Source organism: Lepidothrix coronata, unplaced genomic scaffold (assembly GCF_001604755.1).
Source record: "Lepidothrix coronata isolate B3197 unplaced genomic scaffold, Lepidothrix_coronata-1.0 Scaffold165, whole genome shotgun sequence".
NCBI lineage: Eukaryota > Metazoa > Chordata > Aves > Passeriformes > Pipridae > Lepidothrix > Lepidothrix coronata.
The window spans coordinates 722,987-744,314 of NW_016690345.1; the positions used below are offsets into that span (position 1 = coordinate 722,987).

General features: G+C 49.9%; 1 protein-coding gene across 16 annotated transcripts in view; it reads right to left on the reverse strand.

The window, feature by feature from the left end:
- The window catches only part of PCBP3 (poly(rC) binding protein 3), a 57,429-nt gene that overhangs the window by 21,108 nt on the left and 14,993 nt on the right, over positions 1 to 21,328 (reverse strand). For 8 of the 16 annotated variants that reach the window (XM_017829539.1, XM_017829542.1, XM_017829545.1 and 5 more), the window contains 7 exons: positions 6,815 to 6,960; positions 6,510 to 6,533; positions 5,686 to 5,718; positions 4,998 to 5,114; positions 4,123 to 4,254; positions 3,710 to 3,838; positions 1,237 to 1,380 (listed from right to left, as the gene is read on the reverse strand). In XM_017829539.1, coding sequence (XP_017685028.1) covers positions 1,237 to 1,380; positions 3,710 to 3,838; positions 4,123 to 4,254; positions 4,998 to 5,114; positions 5,686 to 5,718; positions 6,510 to 6,533; positions 6,815 to 6,883 — 648 coding nt within the window. In that variant the 5' untranslated portion in view covers positions 6,884 to 6,960. The remainder of the gene's footprint in view (positions 1 to 1,236; positions 1,381 to 3,709; positions 3,839 to 4,122; positions 4,255 to 4,997; positions 5,115 to 5,685; positions 5,719 to 6,509; positions 6,534 to 6,814; positions 6,961 to 21,328) is intronic. The other 8 variants (XM_017829547.1, XM_017829546.1, XM_017829551.1 and 5 more) reach the window with 2 other exon arrangements.

Sequence of the window (21,328 nt, forward strand, 5' to 3'; positions counted from 1 at the left end):
ACTGTCACTGGCTGTCCTCTGCCCACCCACCCCGTGCCACCCCTTGGGCAGAGCCAAAGGGCTCCCAGCCTTGGGAAGAGCTCTCATTTCAGAGATGGTTGCTTCTTCCTGTGACATCACTTCTGTCCAAGACACCAACCATTCACCAGCAGGAGAAATGCTACCTCCATCTTACTCTCCCTTTTGAGAAGATAGTTCACCAAGCAGCTGGACTCAAAGCTCTTTTCCAGGATGGCTGCTCAGACTGAGTGAAACACTCCTGATCCTGGCAATGACTAATTCAGCCTAAAATAGCCTGTGCTTTGGGCTTTGCTCCCATCCTTAGTTTGTCCTTCTATTTATTATGGTTGGGGAGAAATGAAGTAACTCATTTGGAGCTGCTCTGGGTGGCATCAGCTGTGGTTTCATGGTGCTGGCTCTACCTGGCTGCTGGAGCTCTTGGGAAGGTACATCTCCTGCTAGATCTGAGGCACCACAGCATGGTGGCATCTACAGGCAGGTCCTCAGTCACCAGGTGAGATGACGAGATGAGGTGGAAAAAGCAATGGTGCAAGTTCCCTGTTTAGAAACAGCTGTCTGCTCAAAACTGCTCTTGTTTCTGCTGATTTTCGTTTGCAGAATAACCTCCAGCTCCCATGGCACATCCGTGCCACAGTTATCCTGCAAAGGCAAAATGTCCCCAAGGGTGGCTACAAATAGCACGTCGCGTCTGCAAGGCTGCAATGTCACCGAGGGCAATGCAATGCAAGCTCTCCTGTAGGGGGGAAGCAGGACCCCAAACTGGCTGAGCATCCTGAGGAATGGGGACATGACTCTTCCACAGAGGCTGCCTGGAGCAGAGGTTCAGCACAGCCCTGCAGGAGCTGGGATAAACCCTTCCTATCTTGGATCCATTACAGCTACACAAAGATATTTTTAATTGGGCTGGAGATGCCAGAAAACAGTCACAGCCTCTTGTTCAATGATGCTTTTCTAATTTTCTCCTTCTTAACCACTGACAAATACGGAATTTGGGTCTAGTGAAGCAAATTCCAGGCTTTTCATTGTGTGTGAGCACCCAGCAGAGCTAACACCCTGTCTCTCTGGGCTGGCCCCTTCCTTCTTCTCAGCCTCCAGCATCCATTAGAGGAGGTAAGCCATCGGCTCTACCAAGAGCTTTCAGTCCAGCTGCCGTGGCACACAACGGATGGGATGACACCATGCAAGTCAGAAGGCAAGAAACCTGAGTGCACTAACGGGCAGCGGCTGGTGCTGCAGTAAAAGGCTGAGGTTGGCAGTGGAGGCTGCAAGCGGGTCGGCTCTTACCTGACCACCTGCAAAAATGACAGGGGTGGAGGCGGGCTTTGGGCGGTAGGGAATGGTGGCACCTTTTGGTGGGGACTAGGAAAAGGGATAAGGAGAGGGAGAGAGAACATTAGAACAGCTTTCCTGAAACGGCGGCAAAAAGAGCGTTAGAAAGCACCTAATGGAGCGCGGCCCCCGGGGCCACCGGCAGCAACACCCGCACCAGTAACACCGCGTTTCTGGACAGGAGGACACAAGGAAAAGCAGCATTTCATGGACAATGAGGACAACCTGGGGTACGGGAGATCCCCTGCCACGGCACGGGCTCCTAAATCGCTTCCTGGACCTCTGCTGCCTCCCTCACCTTTGCTCTGCTCTGCGCAAACCCCGTCACCTGGTCCAGACTCCTGGAACCCTCCTCAAAACCCTGAGGAGGCCCTCAAGCAGCAGAATGGAGAGGTACAGCCCATCTGAGTGACCCAGCACACTGCTCAAGCTCTTTGACCGCCCTCATCTTCCTCACCAGCAGGTCAGGGTCACCTTCAGGAGTTGGTTTGGTCCACAGCCATCCCAGCTGGGACGTGGATGGCTGTGCAGTGGATGCTGCGAGGCACTGTCATTGTGGTCACGTGAGAAGTGTCACTGCCATGGCAAGGGGTTGGAACTAGGAGGTCTTTAAGGTCCCTTCCAACCCAAACCATTCCATGATTCCATGACTCTCTGATCTTGCTCCTGGCTGCTGTGGCCTGTCCGGTCCCTGCGTAGGTCGGAGCAGAGCTGTAGTGAGTCATCCCATAGTGCGGTGCACGGGAGCTGCTCACCCAAGTTCTCTGTGTTGGTTTTCACTTGAACATAACTAACAGGCCGCAGAAAACAGGGAGGTTTTTAGGAATCAGGAGAGATTTCAGCTCCCCTGCTTCTACCCAAAACTAAATGACCCACTGACTGCTATATAAGGAAAAGCAATATAAATTACATGATCTCATGGAAAATTTTGCTTTTTTTCTGTACATTCTTCTAGACATCTACTTGAAGGCAAACAGCATATCTAAATCCTCCTGCTAAGCACCTGCCTGTGGGAAAGCTGCATGATCAAAGCACATCTCTATCATCCCAAGCCTCTTTGTTCTTCTATTGCGTTACAAATCTTGGAGAGGATGAGTCAGGATTATCTACCTAAGACTGAAAAGTGATAAGGAGCATCTCTGAACTGTTAAAGTCAGGGAATTCCCAGATTTCAGACTGCAAGAAAACTCCATGGGTTTTTCCCCTTCTAATTGCTGAGCCATACAGAGGAGCAGCACCTCTTGCTTTGTGAGAAGAGCATCCAGGAAACACTTTATAACACACCTGCAAGCATCACCTCAGGCTCATCTCTGCTGCAGTCCATGACCCAGAGTCATCATGTGCCTAAACTTCCTCTAGCAGCAGTGTAGCTGCCTGAGCATCCCATGATGGGAAATGTGGCTCCTGGCTATTCCTCCTGAACTGTGCTGCTGCCAAGCTGAAGGTGCTTTAATTTGGATTTGCTTTGCCTCCACCAAGCCTTGCCATCCCCATCTGAAGCTTTTCCATTGGGAAATGTGCTCCTCTCTACCACAAAAGGGCTGTGCAGCCAGGCAGAGGGGCCTGACATTGGTCCCTGCTTTGTCTGTCTCTGGGAGGCACCAGGAGCAGAGAGTGTCAACATCCTGTGTCCCGAGGGCTTTCCTCCTGGAGCTTCTCCAATCTGAGATGGCTGGTGTGGATGTGGGACCTGTGGCTGTGGTAATCTCCAGCAATAAGACAATGGTATAGCAGCATCCTTCCATGGCAGAGATCTCCAAGCTCTGCTTGTCAGCATTTATCCCTGAAAATGGCACCTTGGACATACATCCATGTGCACTACAGTCCCTGCTCTCCACCAGCCTTCCTCACTGCGTTCCCACTGTGCCTCACTGGAGCTCAGCTTTGTGTTCCCAGCTCCCCCAGCACAAGGGATGCACTGGCCTACTCCTCCTCCTCATGACTATTGTCCTTGTGGGGCACTGTGACCCCTGTGCAGAGGAGAGACCAGGTGCTTGGAGGAGGGGCTGCTGCCCCCATCTCCTTCCCATGGCACCCTGGATGCTGCTGGGACACCAGGCTAGGCTGTCCCAGCCCACCTGGCACCCCTCTCTCCTCAAGCCACCCTCTGCTCCAGCACAAACCATCTCCTTTGGGGCACCCGACCAGGCAGGCTTCCAGTGTGAGACTCTAGAAACAACAGACAATGGTGGGAAAAAAACGCTGGGTGGGTTTCCAACAGAGGTACCAGGAAATGAGAGTGGTCCAACAACGCGTGGTGAAGGGGACGAGAGACACGCTCCACAGCTCCCAGTGCTGTTGTGGTGCCAGCTGGGATTTTTTTCCTTATGTACTTTACCCCCTTTGTTACAGACTGTACCTCCAGCATCACCACACAGATCTGTTTGACACACTGGATAATTGCGTCAGGTGTCCCCGAGATTGTCACTGCCCGCTCCGTGGAGTTGGGCAGCATGTCCCCCGCCACTTGAACCTGAGCACCTGTTGACTGGAGACAGAAAGAGAGAAAGGACAAATCCCACAGTTGAACACCTTCCCTTGCAGCCAGCTCCAGCTCTGATGCCACGCGCCTCCCAAGAGCCGCACTGCCCCGCACATGGCATCCCATGGGATCCTGCTCCTACATCAGCAAGACTACCCTGGGAAGCAACGTGATGCACGATGCAGCATAAGGACCCCTTTTCCAAGGCAGCTCCCCCTTGGTCACGGATCAGCTCTGAGGAGCTGCGGTGACGTGCAATAACGAAGTGGCTTCGTTCAAGTCTGACTTACCTCTCTGATCTCCTTGATCTTGGAGCCTCCCTTGCCAATCAGCGAGCCACACTGACTCGCTGGCACGACCAGTCTCAGTGTCACTGGAGGTTTGCTGGTAGCGGTGCTGTTGCTCATGGAGTTGGTTATGTCCTTGGGAAGGAAGAGTGCAGCACATGAGCCCTTGGTACCCGACCAGACGCCAACCCAAGTGCCCTGGGCTAGAGAGGAGGGGTCATGTCCCCCAGACGTGGCTGGTCTCTGTCTGCAGCTGCATCACTGCACCTCCCTGCAGTTAATTAACTGTGGGACCTCCAGGACAGTTCACTGAATCACAGAATCATGGAATCATTAAGGTTGGAAAAACCCTCTAAGATCATCGAGTCCAACCATTAACCCAGCACTGCCAAGTCCACCAGTCATCCGTGCCCCCAGGTGCCACATCCACACACCTTTTGAACACTTTCAGGGATGGTGACTCCACCACTGCCCTGGGCAGCCTGTTCCAATGCCTGACCACCCTTCCAGTGAAGAATTTCCCAAATATCCAATCTAAACCTTGCCTGGTGCAACTTGAGGCCATTTCCTCTGGTCCCATCACTTGTTACATGGGAAAAGAGACCAACCCCTCCCTGGTTACACCCTCCTGTCAGGAAGTTGTAGAGAGCAAGAAGGTCCACCTGAGCCTCCTTTTCTGCAGGATGAGCCCTCCCCAGCTCCCTCAGCTGCTCCTCATCAGGCTTGTGCTCAGTTCTTGCCTAGTCAGAGATGTCTGGAAGGTTCTGTGCTGAGGCCAGGTCCCAGTTAAGCAAGTCCAACCAGGCACATATGGGCTGGAGGTCCCCAGGCCCATCTGCACTGCTGTCCCCAGCTGTGGGATGGCTCACATTTCTCACCTCCTCGAATTTGTAGGCGATCATGGCAAAAGCCTTGAATATGGCATCGGTGGGGCCAGTGATGGTCACAATCCGCTCAGGACAGTTTCCCTCCGAGATGTTGATCCTTGCCCCACTCTGGAGAGAGAAGAGCAGTCCTGGAATAGCCACAGCCAAGCACTCGGGTCGGGTCGTCTCTCAGCCTGATTGTCCTGGTTGTCACCCGTCCCAGCCTATCCCATCTAACCTTCCAAACTCCCACCCCTCATCTGCAATGATTCCAGCACTGTCTTATTCCAACCCTCAGAAAGAGTTTCCAGTTTTTTACTGTAATGGAAACCCATGGGACTGAAGCAAGACCAGCTCATGGAGTCATTGCTTGTGAAAAGAAGAGTGCTGCTCACTGCCCTGATAACTTCCTAGGAGCTGCAGAGACAAAGACTTTGGACAAACTCAAAGCATCTTACGAGTGACTTAATTTCAATGTTTCATTAAGAGCAAATTCTTGGCTCTGGAAAATTCCCTTTTAATTGTGATAGAAGTTTATTTGAGTGTGGAGGGAGGAAGCTGGTCCAAAGAGCTCTAGGGACAGCTGGCTTGCTTGTTCTGACCCTGGGAATTACTGCACGAATTGCACAGGGCAATGTACAGCTCTGGCCACTCTGCTCTCCCTTCCTCCTACACATCAGTCACAGAGCAGGTCACTCACCTCCTCACGCATCTTCTTCACGGTCTCTCCTTTCTGGAATAAGAGTGAAAAACAGGCGATTACTGAAAATCCAAGACTTTCCACCTTCAAAACAACCCTTCCAAACATGCATCTCCCTAAAACACGGCAACACGTAGCCAAAAGCATGGGCAGCTCAGTGATGCCTGGCCCTGCATCCCCACATGATGGACAGCTAAAGAGATTAGTGTGTAAATCATCAAAGATATAAAGAAGATATATATATATATACAGATTCACAACTGTGAATATTCCCAGAGTTGAACAGGCTGATGGAAAAATAAGGCATATAGGGAAAATATGTTTATGCTTCAAATCTTTGCCACCATAAACCTGCCTTTTAAAACCATCCCAAAAAAACCCCTAATCCTATATAGCCAGGACTTTCCAAACCACCATGACAAGCACCAGAGAGCAGAGCACCTCGTGAAGCTTTTCTGCACAAGGTAAATGGAGTCCCGTGGCCTCCATTTAAATTATATTTTAAATGGGTCTATGTGATGTTTGTATTATCTGTTAATAAAGCTGTTTGATTAAAACATCTGAGCAACATGACTGCAAACTCCCAGTCATCACCCCTGGGAAACAGCTGGGAACAGCACTGGGGAAGTCTGGTGGTTGGTGGGGTTTTTAGGGGAATGGTCTTTGATCCCTGTGTGGGTGTCTCCTAAATTCTGGCTCAGAAATGCAGCAACCAGCTCATGCACCCCAGACTTTTCAGGACATCACAGGGAAGAGGTGACTGGCATCTACCACATCACAGGTACAGGCAACAACATTAATGCTGCATTAAAAGACGTCCTTACCTTCCCAATGATGCTTCCGACTTCCTACACAAAAAAAGCATCAGAAACAAAGGAATTGACATTAGAAAATGTGATGACAGTCTGGCCCACCCTCATAATGAAGTAAAGACCTGGTGGACACCATCCCCAGCAGAAGAACGGGGTGGGGGGCAGGTATGAGAGGGACCAGGAGCACCATACCACCCTCCCCATCAGCAGGAGGACAGCTCTTCCCAGGGCTGGGATGCTCTGCGGGGCTGGACTTGGGCACAGGCAGAGGTGGGAGAGGGATCTGTGAGGAAACCCCGTCTCTGGGAGCCCCTTACCTTGCCGTGCATCAGCAGTCGGATGGTGAGGGTGACGTTCAGGCCACCTTCGGAGACCTTGGACTCCATTTCCTACCAGGGGATGGGAGACGTGCAATAGCTGGGAGGGCAGCCCTGGCACAGAGACAGCACCACGGCCGTATCACCTGGGCACAGAGAGGGGAAAGGTTTGCTCTTAAAACAGGCAGGTTCCTCAGCTTGGGATGGACACTGCAGAAGCAGCAGAGCATGGGAGCAAAGACTCCGGTGTCCCAGGTGGCACGGCCAAAAAGCAACTGCGGATGAAGGACCAGGGCATTGGATGAGCAGCCTGGCCAAACACCAGTGGCTGAACTGGGACTTTAAAAGACACACAGCACCTACCTAGCAAACCAAAATTCACCATTTCCAGCATGAATGGGTGCTCAGAAAACCAAAAGCCAGCTTTTAAGTAGCCAGGAACTATCCATGTCACTCCAGGAGCACAGAACGGGGAGGAATGGAACTGGCATCCCGATTGCCACACATCCTGACCTGTGAGCTCCCCAGCTGAGCATTGTGTGGACCACACCACTTCCAGCCATTCATATTACATGTATCTAATGAAACCATGTTCCTTTCTTTTTCTATTGTCTCCCTCTTTCCTCCTCTGCCCTCTAGGGAAGCCACCTATGTTTTGAAGGCAAAGGGGAAAAAAAAAATCACTGAATGGTAACAAATCCTTCATCTTTCATTCCTGATGGCTCTTTAGGAGTATCTCTGCACAAGGACGTGGCATATGAAATGTCCCTGCAGCCCAGTGCATGGGGAGAGCAGTCCCATCCCAGAGGGAGGTGCCAGCATCCTTCTACGTGCAACACTGAGCGATACGGAGCAATTCTCCCTTGTGGTATTTAATCTCTCAGTCTGTATCAGATGGGAGATTTTTCATCCTTCTTACAAGCATCTGGCATTCCCCTTTGCTCAGACAGGGACTTACATGATCAAAAAAATGGGAGATAAACCAGTTCTCAAGTATTGCTTTAATGCAAGTCGGGATGAATAAACAACAGCAATGCACAAACCATGGCTGGGAGACTGGTTTGATGTAAAACCTCTTTCTAGAGGTTGTTATGAAACCTAAAATGGATAAAACCATGTGGTTTGCAGGGAGATGGCATTCCCTAAAGCTAAAGGACACCAGCTCACTGGGAATTAGGTTGCTTGTGACCTATGTGTAAACACAGGTCTTGAGGCTGCTGGATATTACAAATGAAAAAAGAGATGAAATCCTCACAAGAAGGATAAGAAATGAAATGAGCTGAACACTGGAACAGGATCACTGAACAGATTGCCCAGGGAAGTTGTGCATTCCTCATCCCTGGAAGTGTTCAAGGCCAGGTTGGACAAAGCTTGGAGCAACCTGCGCTAGTGGAAGGTGCCCCTGCCCATGTGTTATAGTTTCTCAGCCCATTCCCATCACTCTGGTCTCCAATGGCATCACCTTCTGCCTCAGAAATATTCTCCTTCCCACCCTTATCAGTACCTTTTGGCTTGACATAGAATCATAGAATGATGGAAGGAACCTTAAAGATCACCTCATTCCAGCCCCCTGCCATGGGCAGGGACACCTTCCATTATCCCAGGTTGCTCCAAGCCCTGTCCAAGCTGGCCTTGGACACTTCCAGGGATGGGGCAGCCACAGCTTCTCTGGGCAACCTGTGCCAGGGCCTCCCCACCCTTACAGGGAAGAATCCCTTCCTAAAATCTCATCTAATCCTCCCCTCTTTCAGTTAAAAGCCTTTCCCCCTTGTCCTTCCATAGGGAGTGTGTCTGCCATCCCTGGCTCCACATCCCTCGCAGGACGAACCCTGCATCAGGCCGTTATGTAAATGCTTCCAATTGATTGAAAAAGTGGGTCATGCGTTAGCCAAATGCTCCTGGCTTTAAGATTTATCAGCATTATTAAATTAAACACGCTTCATGCTCCAGTGAGCAGGAAAGCTACATTGGCCTTTTCTTAATCATACTAGTGAAAGGTAAGTGTTTCATAGGGGGATTCACGAGCTCAAAGGAAATGATGGGAACAACAGAGCTGAAGCATTTACTCTGGGAGCCTGCCTCCCTCCACAGACCTCATTCTTCACAGACAAAGGGCTGGGAAAAATTACCCCCCAAAACCCCATTTTGAGCATTTCAGAGCGTTCCCTGCCTGGAGAGAGACCCATCTCGGACTCTTCCTCTTCACCATCGTATTCCACCTTGTTCACAGCAGCTTCGAAATGGCTCCTTTGTCCACCCACTTGAAAGCCCTAAGGACACCATTACATCCAGCCTAATGGATAGAGTAGATCCAGGGCCCAACTCCAACTCAGTAAGAAGCAGGTGCAGCCCCACAGAGGTCATAGATGTGGAATTAGGAGACAGAAACGTCAAGTTTGGCCCCAAAAGAGAAGCTGCACACTGAACTAAGCCAGGCTCTGCCAAGCATCACACCTGGGCAACTGCAGGCGGAGGACTGGAGCACCCTCCTTCCCTGCACGGAGAGCAGCCAACAGTCTTTGCACCTCAGCAAGGGGAGATCTGCCCCAAAACAGCTGGACAATGCCCATCCAAAGGGTGATCCCATCCCACAATAAATAAGCCTTTTAATTGCACCTGCCTTTGTGAGAGTGCTTGGAGAAGATATCATCAGTTCTCAGAGCCAGTCTGGGCTCTTCCTTGGTTTTGAGGTTAAATATATTAAATTCTCGGAAATTTTCTTTATCTATCAGGAATTCCCTATGTCTGAAAAAGCAGCTCAGGCACCAGTGACCAAGGAAGAGGAAGGAAAATGGAAACCCAGAACAGAAGGTAGACTCCTTTTCCCCACATGCAAACATACACACTCCAATTTTTCTCCTTTCCCATTTTTTAGAGGCTGGAGCAATTGCCTAAGCTGGCACTCTTGTATTTATGCTTGCTGATACCTCACAAATACTGACACTTTCCAAAAATTTGAGCAAAAGCTTCTGACTAGGGGAAATCTGAATTCTGTGTATTAAATTAATTTAATAACACGATCATCTCTTAGACAGGAGATGGCACATGAAGCAGAATAGGAGGAGGGAAATGGAGCTCTGGGCTGGACTTTGTTCTCCAGCCTGGTTTCCACACAGGAGCTGGAAAAATGGATGCTGGAATCATACCCCTGATATCATATCAGGAATGCTATCCCCCTCAGCATGGGGCTCAGCTGAGCTCCAGCAGGGGCTGGGAGATATTGCTGGCTCCATGCCTGCTGAAGCCAGTCCTCAACCTCCTCCTCTTCCTCCTCCCATGCACTGCTAGGGCTCCCTGGGTGCATGAGCCATGTGTGAGAGAATCTTTGCTTCATACAGGTATTCATTTGGGGGGAGTGCAATGTTTTGTTCAAGATGAGGAGAGGATGTTCAAGAGGACAACTCGGTCCAAAGATGTCCCACCAGCATAACCCACCCCCTCCCTGAAAGGTTTGGATGAAAAGTTTACAGGCTCTGCCAATCAAACTCAGAAGAGAAAGTCTCCATCACCCCCCCTCACCATCACACGGCCTCCAGAAAAATCACACTTTCTTCACAGGTGCATCATAGAACCACAGAATGGTTTGGTCTGGAAGGAACCTTAAAGCTCACCTCATTCCACCCCCTGCCATGGGCAGGGACAACTTCCATTATCCCAGGTTGCTCCAAGCCCCGTCCAACCTGGCCTTGAACACTTCCAGGGATGGAGCAGCCACAACTTCTCTTGGTCAATGTAGGCTGATAAACTCCAACACCTCGGAGCCCTGTTGACTGAGAGCCCTGGATGACCTAAAGAGCAGGGTGGCCACAGGACTGGTCAGTACAGGGATGCTGTGCCACCTGCCACCTGAGACCCTCCTCTGGAGCATCCCACTGCTCAATGGCAAAGCCACCCTAGAAAATATCCAACACACTTCCCAGCCTCTTTGTGTTCCAAGAGCATCACCAGCACAGGTGGAACAGACAACCACAGACCCCCAGCATGCTCCAGCACTCCGCGATACGGCACAGCCCAGATTTCTGGTAGGGGTCACAGAATTTAGTGTTGGGAATTAACATCTTGGACAGAACGTCCACCACTCAAGACATTTTCCTCTGAAAGGGAGGAAATGTTTAGACACCTCTGACCCCTCAATACTGTCTTCACAAAAATCAGACCAGAGTTTTGTGACCCTTGGAAAATGAAAGCTGTATTAAATGGAGAGAAAAGCAAGAGAGGCCAGGAAAGAAGATGTTTTTCTGACATTTTAGGCTTTCCAGCTTGTTTTCTCTAGGAGTGCTGCCTGTCCACCTGCGTAAGCAGGAGCTTTCTCCCCACTCATCTCCTGCTGACTTGATCCTGCCGTTAAGACCTAATCCGGTGGTTTTCAGCGCTGTGTTTTAGTGGCTGGGAAGCACAGAGAGGCAGCCAGCTCGGGATTATGAAGATGACGCAGTCTGGCCAGGTCAGGATGGGGGTGGAAGGAGAAAAAAACAGGCAGAAGACCCAGTTCAAGCATTCCCTTAAACCAAACGGAAACACATCAGCTGTCGGAAGACAAAGCTGTGAGAGGGCAGTAGAAATCATCTACATGAGTGACACCAAATGCCATTTTGGAATAAAGCCACAATTCCAGCTGCTGCCATTTTCTACAACTGTGGTCACTTTGGTTGACCTTTTCTTCTCTTTACTCTCCAGCTTCAGTGGAAATATTTTAGATATCTCTAACCAAAAAAGACAAAAAGACGCCCCATGTTCTCTTGGTACATCATCCAGCAGGATATTCCTGCCTCTCACCTGCCCATGATCTTTTCAAGAATCAAGAGAGACAAATGACCCTGCTCTGACCCTCAGAGCAGGCATCTCTGGAGGTTTCTTTCTCAGTCCTGCTCCCATTTCCTTGCTCTCCTCCAGCTGAGATCACAGAGTCACAGAATCCTTTAGGTTGGAAAAGACCTCTAAGGTCATCAAGTCCAACCGTTCCCCCAGTGTCAGCTCCACTGCAAAACCATGTCCCCAAGTGCCACATCTACACATTTTCTGAATACTTCCATGGATGGTGATTCCACCACTGCCCTGGGCAGCCTCTGCCAGCACTTGGCCACCCTTTCCATGGGGAAATTTTTCCTAATATCAAATCTAAACCTCATCTGGTACAACTTGAGGCCATTTCCTCTTGTTCTGAATGTCTCCACTAGTGATGCAGAGATCCAGCACTGTCACACTGAAGTGGGCTCAGCCACACCCCAGCCAAATGCCCTCAAAGCTGTGCTCCCTGCCCTCCCTCTAGGATATTCCCAGCTGCTTTCCTGGTTTTCTGCTTTATCTGGTACACCCCACAAGCTGGTCTCGGGCTTTAGTCTCCACCAAGGCAAGGCCAGTCAGAGGAGAATGACTTGTTTTGTCATGCTGGCAGTGCCATTATCACCATATTTGTGTGAAGGTCAGTGGATGAAGCTGCAGCTTTTCCCTACCCACCTCCCCAGGATGATGGGGACAGGACAGTAGGATTGCAGCACCTACCTCTGTGCCCTGATACATCTGTGGGAGATAAAACTTTGAGGTTTATGTTAATTACCAGGTTTAGAGGAAATTTAGGTACACGGGAGATGTATCTGCAGAGATCAATAGGATGCAGAATTCCCATTCCCTCACATGAGCTGCTGCGGTGCTGCAAGCAGAGGTTGGACACAGACCAGTGAGGAAAATGTGATGTAGTGGCAGCAGGCTATTAGATGCCCTTGTGAAAGCCAGAAAACCTTGTCGGGGCTAGTTTCAGGGCTTATTGATTGTGGGACCCTGAGCAAAACCAGCGCCTTGAACCTGTTAAACCATCACCTCAACAAGGTTATTCCAACCCTGCTTGGAAGAATAACAGGTTGTCATTTAATTTGTTTAATTTAAGCTGATTTTGGAAGGCTGGGGTGAGCGGGGAGGGGGTGGGAACCACATACTTTAATTCAGCCACTTCCAAATCATCCTGTTAGTTACTTTTGGAACAATTTGCCAATGAAAATAGTATTTTCAGGGAACGTCAAACTGCGTAAGTGCATCAGAAACTTCCCCCTACGAGGTGATGAGAGCCAACGCTCTTTGCAGCTGGGTCCATCACGACTCAGCGACCAAGAGCATCCTCAGATGCCTGTGAGCCTTTAGCAAGACCATGAGTGCCAAAAAAATAACATTTCCAGGGATAAGGAGCATCACTCCTTCTCCTCTGGTCTGCCAGCAGATTAATGGATGGATAAAAACAATCCATTACAGTTTTTTCCCGAAGTACTGGCTGTTCCTCCTTGCCCAAGTCATTATTTTGGAGAGGTTGGGAGCTAGGGCATCCATCAGAGCTGCTGATGGTCAAGCAAGGACCAAGCACTGGGTTGATCTTCGCCCACCCCAGGTGCCCTAGTCAACTCAGGAAGGCAGAGCCATCAGCACTGCATTGCATCTCAGCCTGGATCTGCCACGGGGCTCAGCTCTGCAGAGTGGGGCGTATTCTGCTGCAGCATCCGAGCAATAGGAAAAATTCCCAAACCTGAAACGTCATCGCCTTGTACTGCAGAGACTAGGATGATGACTGCTTCAGTGCCACACTCCACGACTGCATCCCTGAACTGCATCCCATGACAATGGGAAGCCGCAGAGGGTGGCTGGACCAAGCCAGTGGAGAACGGAGAACCTGTGTGATGTGAAGGGAGCTGTGGTGCACGAAACCATTTGAAAATGGCTGGGAAATGCTCTAAACCCTCCCAAAACATTGACCAGGGACACTCCTGTTAAACTGCCAGGTGACAACCCATGTGGGGGAAGCTTTTGGAGAGCAGAGCAAGAAGCCAAAATGAACTTAGCAAGGTGAAAAAAAATCAGATGGAGCTCTGCAAGGCAAAGTATTGAACACAGCTCTGTGCAGTTAAGTGCATAGACACAGGAAATGCTCCCCATCCACCTGAAAGTGGCTGGGAGTGGCAGGTTGACTTGTAGGATCTGCAGAAGGAAACCAGGAATGGCAAAGTGGGTCTTCATAGGAGAGCCAGCCAGCAGAGAGTAACCCCAGATCCTTGGGGCCAGCAAACATGGGCCCACAGGAAAGAGCTGGAGGAATCAAGGCTCTGCAGGATGGAGGAATGGCAGGAGACAGGGTCTTGAGTGAGGGGCTTAAGTTGCACTGAAGATTCAGGAAAGGAGCTTGCCCACAACCATGCCATCCTGCCAGTTATCCTTGTTTTAATCTTCTAAACATCCATGTATTTGCAAATAAAGCTCACTTCTGTTGGACAACTGCACTTAGAACCTTGACACTGAGCCAAGCCTATGGTCAGTCATGCTTCAGGGATGCCCCAAATTTAGGGTTTTTCCCCCTGAGCCAAAGGCCAAGGAATGGGAACCAGAAGATGCCACCTCACAGCAGGAGATGCCACCTCACAGCAGGAGATGCCACCTCACAGCAGGAGATGCCTCGATAGATTCCCCAACCCTCTGCCAGGGTTGTGCATCAGCTCCAAAGGACCCATATCGTGCCCAAAAGATGCCAGCACAGTTGGAAACATGCCCCAAGGGGTGAGACAATCAAATATCCGTCCCCTAAGTGTCAGTTTTTAGATGCCCTTTTTTTAGGAGAACCCAAAGGACTCCCCAAAAAGGATGCTCACAGTCACAGATCCATGCTGGATGCTCATAAAGAAGGAGAGACCACAGGGAGATGTGTGGACCTCCAGGGACAAGTGGCTTGTCCTCCAGCAGTCTGAAAATGAGAGACGCAGCACTGCAAAAAGCTCCAGGAACATTCCCAGCATCCTTGTCACTTGGGGGGTAGCTGAGAGGAGAGCCCCTCCAGGGTCCCAGGAAAGCAGAAAGCACCCACTTTCCAGCACATCCTCTGAAACAGATGAGGATGCAACCAGGAGCATCTCCCCACAGTGCACAGCAGCAGGCATCCTGTGGCCCCCCCTTGATCCACGACCTGCCTCATTCCCCTCCTCCTCCAGACCCTGCTGGCTGCCCTGGTTTTAATCCCACAGGCAGCATCATCCCAATAATTTCCCTCCATTTTCAATCTACTTCCCTCCATTTTCAATCTATTGAGCTGAGGGCAGTCCACAAATCCCTTCATCCTGAGAGCAAAGCAATCTACTGCTTCATCTCATCCCATCTCCATCTCTCTAATCCCTGGAAACAGGGATGAGACTTGGAGCACATGGCTGCCCCAGAGGGGTCTGTCCAGGAGCTGGTGGACAGAAAGATGGGGGTCTGGGGTTGCTCTCATGAGTGCCACCCAACTTCTCAAAGCACCTGGGGCACTCAGGCTGATCCAGGAATGGGGGAACAGGTCTTCCCATTCCCCACAGCTGCCATGCCAGGGACATAAGGGACAGATTGGGTACAGCATCACTCTGCTGGTCCCCTCCATGTAAAATGCATGGCGACCAAGCAAGGGTGACAGGGGAGCCACAACCAACCCGGTCCCACAAATCCCAGTTGGATCCAGTGCTCTGCTTGTGCCATTCCTCCACAAGCCCAAACCCATGACTTTCATCCCAGCCATAGATGTCCTTTTGGAATGGGCGACTGATGGAAGATGTGGGAAGAGAGACTCTTGTCTCTCCCTGCCCTGGAGAAGCAACCTGGCATCCCAAGTGGATCAGTGAGGGTGCAGACTAACACCATCCTTCCTTTTTCAAGCATCCATTGGCACGGGGCTGGAGGAAGTGGGGGGTGATGCCACGCCGATGGCCACGTCCTGCCTGACATTGTCCCCAGGCAAAAGCACCGCGAGGAAGGAGGATGCAGGGGTGGTGTGTGACAAGGCTGTCTGGTGGCCGTGCCAGCGGAGGAACCGTGCTGCACGGTCCCCATCCTGCACTCTGCAGTGGTGCCTCTCCCCAGGTTCGGCTTGTGAGGAGGAGGACGGGGGCCCTTGGCATCCGGGGGTGGATCGCTACCGTGCTGCGCTCAGACTCTGACAGCAGGCTCCAAAACTGTCACTCCAGATCTGTTTTCACTTCAGCTAAACCTCAGCCCCGATTAAAATCAAGGAGAGCTGCCTTCTCCTCTCTCCTTCTTCCTATGGTAGGTCCTCTGTAACCTCGGGTCTCAATGCGGAGCCAAACCCCGGCGAGGGAATGGGTGAACTGGCTCCGCTGGGAATTGGGGCTACTCCAGAAAGGGTCACAGCTGTCCCTGTCCCCAGACCTGGCCCTGGCAGTGAGGGCACAGCCACTGCAATGTGAGGCCGTGGGTCTCTGCCAAAATCCACAGGGGATATGCCACCGATGCCACGACCTGCCTCTGCCATGGGTGGTATCCAGGCAGCTCTGACACTGCATCTGTTGGGTAGAGGGGGTCTGGTGCCAGCAGGGTGCACCCACTGCCGACTGCGAGCTCATTCAGCAAACCCCAAATTAAATAAAGAAATTAAACCAGATACATGTGTGTGTGCGTGATCGCAGCACCAGGATGGACGCATTCAGCAGGAAGCTGGAAAAAAGCTCAGTGCAGCCCTCACCAATTGTGGAAGCCTTTAAATTTGCTTTCCAACTCAGCTGGCCAAAAAGCAGCTGTAGAGAACTGGCAGACTCATGCCATGTGGGCTGTCACCCACCCTCATGCTGCAGGATCGGGGGGGCTCAATGGTAGATGTGTCACCCTGCGGGTTTAGAAACCACCCTCTGCTTCTCCAAAGGCAGACACAGACTGGAGCCACGGCTACAAGTGCTCTGCTGCCAGTCGGATCAAGCTCATCCCAGTGTGCTGGGCATGTGTCCCCCATGCCACAGGGAGCCACACCACCGGCAAGGTGCCCTCTCTGCTTGCTCCATGGCAAACACCCATTTTCCAAGAGGGTGCCTGGGGAAAAAAAATCATCCTCTGAGAAAAGCAATTCTGGGACCACCAAGGCAGGGAGGGAACCAGCACCGTTGGCTGGTACCCAGCGGAGAATCCCACAAGGTGAAGGGTGGGCATCTCCCCGTGCCTGCCCCCCGGTCCCCTCCGCTGCCACCCCAAACAGGTGCTGGCTTGGTCCTCCACCGATCCCGACAACATTCCTCTTTCCTCATCCTACGCGCTAAATTCCTGCAGCTTCCTTACGACATTTTGAAGTAATCAAAATAATGTTGAAAGCATTTAAAGAGGGATTTTTCCTCCTGGCCTTTTTTCCCCCACTCCAAATGACCATTTTTTCTTCAGAAATAAATGTCCTCTTAATTCAGTAAGATTAAAAGAACATTTTTTATGGTTATTTCCCAAGAAGAAAAATTTGCTGTTGTATCTGAGAACACCAAAAATAAATAAATGAATCTACAAAAGAAGGAGGGAAGTCTGAGATTAAGAGCTTCGAAAATATTACTGAATTATTTTGGAATTTTGTATTAAGAGCAAAACCCCAGCTATTAGGAAAAAATGCCTTTTCTTTTTAATTCAGAGTTGGGTTTCTGTATCAAAATGTAGCCCAGCATCTGTCCTTGCATCTGTCAAAACAAAGGTCAATCATTTTACGGAAACTTAAACACAACGTCCTTGATCCACTGTTTCTCGTTTATTTTTAAGCAGGACATAACTTCCAACTAAAAAAAATCAGCTTTTCTAAGACGGTTCACATTCAAAATACATTATTCCAGAAAACTCAGGTTATGAGAAAAATATATCCAAGACTATTTTCCCTTTATAACAATGAGATGATACTTCGGGATTGATTTCAACAGCTTTTAAGTCCTCTATGACTTTTGCAACTAATATTTAATTTTTCTACTTATGAAGTAAAGATGTAACCAAAGAAAATGCAACAGAAATGTGATGATATCAGGAATTCAGGTTTCCTCAGGAAAATGGGTATCTGAGGGGTATCAGAAAACAAAGCGAGCATCACACTGAAGGATATTCCTCTCTACAAATCAAATTTCCCCGGCAAAAGGAAAAAAAAAAGAATGGAAATAGGATAGGATTAAGAAATAAAACTATTTTTAAAATTAAAAATTAATGGAAGTGGAATGGAATTAAAAATCAAAATATTTTTAAAAATACTGGAAATGGAATTAAAAAATAAAGATACTTTAAAAATAATGGAAATGAAAGCAGAAGGTAAAAATCAAATGAATCAGAATTGGGGGTTTTATTACATTGCCAGACTAAGACATGATTAACATCTCTGTTATGTCAGTATCTGTTTCTTGAAGGCAATTCCATTTGTGCCATTCCCACCCAAGCGCATACACAAATGACACTGTCCAAAGTCTGAGCTGTAAATCACAGAATTTAGGAATAGCTGGATATTCTGGTTAGGGCAGAGATGGACTCTTCCCTATATAGGGAGACAATCTTTGACGTTAGCCGCCAGACACAGGTAAAAGGGAATTTAATTAAAAATAAAGCACATACTATGAGAACGAAAATTTTGCAAAACAAATTCGCAACAATATTTGTCAAAATTTGCAAACAATATTCAGCAAAGTAATTTTCCAATGATATTTTGCAAATATCTCCTAAGACAGACTTGGGGAGCAGTCGCTAACTTAAGGGAACCCCGTTGCTCGTGCTCCGACGTCTCCCATAATCCCACCTCCCTCTGCCGCAGACTTAAATTTCCTCTACATGAGATTCACTTAAAACTGCTCTTAAGCATTCAAAGCTCTCCCGACCCACACCAGAGCCCTAGACCCAACTCGTTCCATGGTTCTTCCCTGATTTCCACTGGTAGGAAAAGTTGCCCGCAGCGGGTGGTCTTCCACCAAGACAACCTTTTAAATCTCCTTACCTTCCCCAAAGAGCCGCTTTCGTGCCGATTTGGCGGGAGGGGGGTCCAGACAGATGGCCAGTCTTTTCACGTTTGGAAAGGATGAAAAATGCTACAGGGGGGAAAAAATCCCAGTGATTTTTTTTTTTTTTTTACTCCGCCGTTCGGCACAGAAGGGCTCCCAACCTCATTGGTCCTGGGAGATCCACCACGTGGCTCGGAATGAAGAGCACATGACCTATTTTCTCCCAAATCCCTGGGTTTGCAGGAAAGGGGGATGCACCCACTGCTGATGTTCTTGTCATTTCATGGGCTTTGATTTATTTATTTATTTTTATTATTTTTTTAAAGGCCACTGAGCAAATCTGGATGCCTCGAGGCGATGAGGGTGAACTAGCCAACGCTTCCAACACGAAGGAGGAAGGAGCTCGGCACAAGATGAGCACCAGTGCACTGCCTGTGTGCAGGGGGGAATTTGGGCATGCTTTATAGGGTGCCTGCCCACTCACTCCAGAGACGGAGCCTCTGGGAGGGAGAGGAGGGCTCTGCTAAACCCTCCATCTCAGAGGCAGCAGCACAGTGGGAAGGACCAGGCTGAAGCCCTGCCTGCACATCCCAGAGTTCAGCTGGCTCCCTAGAGGAAGGACCAAAAGCAGTGGAGGGAGTGTGACACACGCCAGGTGGGCATATCCTGCTCCCACTGCCCCATGGCCATGCCAGCCTCAAAGAGCGTTTCAATATGTGCCCCCATAAACACTCTCCAAGCCCAAAACACAGCACAGTTCTGGGGATGTTCTGCCCCATAAAGGTCCCTGAGACCTTGCAGAGCAAGGAAGACCAAGCCACAGCTCCCAGCCCCTGATTCTGACTGGTGCTTCAGGTTTCTCCTTGTCCCAGTTCTGAGCCACCACATCACAGTTTTGGTCCACAGGCCAAGCATGTCTTGTCCTTTACTCAGTGACCAGGGCGGGTCATCGGTGCCCAGACATTCAGTTTGGGGAAGGGAAAAGGAACTTTTGAGCCCCAGACATTCTTGTGGTTTTTTCCATCAAATTTCAAGCCCATAGGTTCACAGCATTTAGAAGCTGCATTTTTCTGGCAAGCCGAGTCTCCACCTGGCTGTGCCTACCCCTGGCTGTGCCACCGTGCCATGACAGTGATACACCTGTTCATCTCCTCTGCCAGTGGAAAGCTCCAAGGGAATCTACCTCTGGCATCAGCCCTTGGATGTCAGTGATGTCACTTCTGCAGAGCAGCCACCCCATCACCCAAGGGCTCAAGCCCTTCTTATCCAGGCATAACACCTAAGGCTTGGGCTGTGGTGAAACAGCCATGACCACCTCCATCCCTTCTTAGCGCTACCACCATCCCAGATGTTGGTTCTTCCTTGCAGATGTTCCCCCTTCATAGCTCTGCACAGGGATGGGAAGGCACCAGGAGCACAGCCCCTAGTTCCAGGTTCTTCCCAAGGATGGACTGCCTCACCATGCTGTTCCCAAAACCCCAAGTAAAGCCAAAAAATGCCCCAAAAAGTGTGAAGAAGTGCAGAGTTTCACCCAAATCCTCTCTGTCTTGGAAGGTCGTGCTTCTCCAGCTACCAGCCAGACCATGGGGCATTTAATTCCAACAAATATAGATTGAGGGACTTTCCATACTCAGATGCAAACTACAGACCCAGCACAAAGCATTCAGCTTGCTGCTTCCCTCTTCCATGTTTTCCAATCGCCAAGGTGCAAAGGGAGAGAAGAAACCCTTAGTGAAGGGTGTCCCTGCCCATGGCAGGGGATTGGAACCAGATGATCTTTAAGGCTCCTTGCAACCCAAAACATTACATGATTCTGTGATTCCATGAACCCCCTCACACCTTCCAGCCCCATCCTCCTTCCCCAGCGATGGATGCCCAGCTAAAGCTGACTCCCCAGTAATCTTCCCAATAATTATATAATAGAGAGGCAGGTGGATAAATCATTTCAGGCCGCTGTGCTGATAGAAAGCAAGCTGGATTAAAAGATCAGAACAAGCAATACTTAGATTAAAATGGTTTGTTATTTTCAGCTGCGGGAAAAAAAATCTGTGGCTAAAGCGCGGAAGATGTGAAGGGAAGGTGCATCATCTTCCTTTCCCCAAAACCCAAGCTTTTTACGTATTAAGCAAGACGAATTCTAAGTTTCCAACCTAAAATGAGGTTTTGCTTCCTAACGGGTCAAAAAAATACAATTTGGCAGTTTATGTGGCATTTTAGCTAAAGATTAAGAGCAGCGCAGAGATGATTCAAGTTATATTTTGCCCACATTAAGACATCAGACCCCTTAAACCAGGAGAGTCAGTGCACAGCTTGGCAGATAACGTCACTACCTGCTAAAAACATGACTCCTGGCATTATGGCCAGCAACACATTTGCCTTGTTCTGTGCCTCCCCGCACCCCCGAGCTGATGGCAGGCAGATGCCAGGCTTACCGGCAGCAGAGAGGTGGCGGTGGCAGCTGGGAGAAGCCCTTCAGACAGCGGGGCAGCTCTCTGCAGGGACCTATATGTTGTCCCCCTGGCCTCCAGCAAGGTCGGTGGCCTGGGGTGCCACACTCTGACTGATGGCTTTGGAAAGGCGTGAAGGGGAGGCAGGAAAAACAGGGTGAGAGCGGGAGCTGGCGCTGGGGCTGAGCTCTCCGCAGGGCATGGCACTCATCAGCCGCGTCCCGGATCGATGAGTGAGCTCTGCTCGTTCACCTTCAAGTTCAGATTAAGCAGAAGGGTCAAACTGGGAAATGGTTTGCCACTGGAGAGCACAGCCCCATCACCACGCTGCAGCCTCG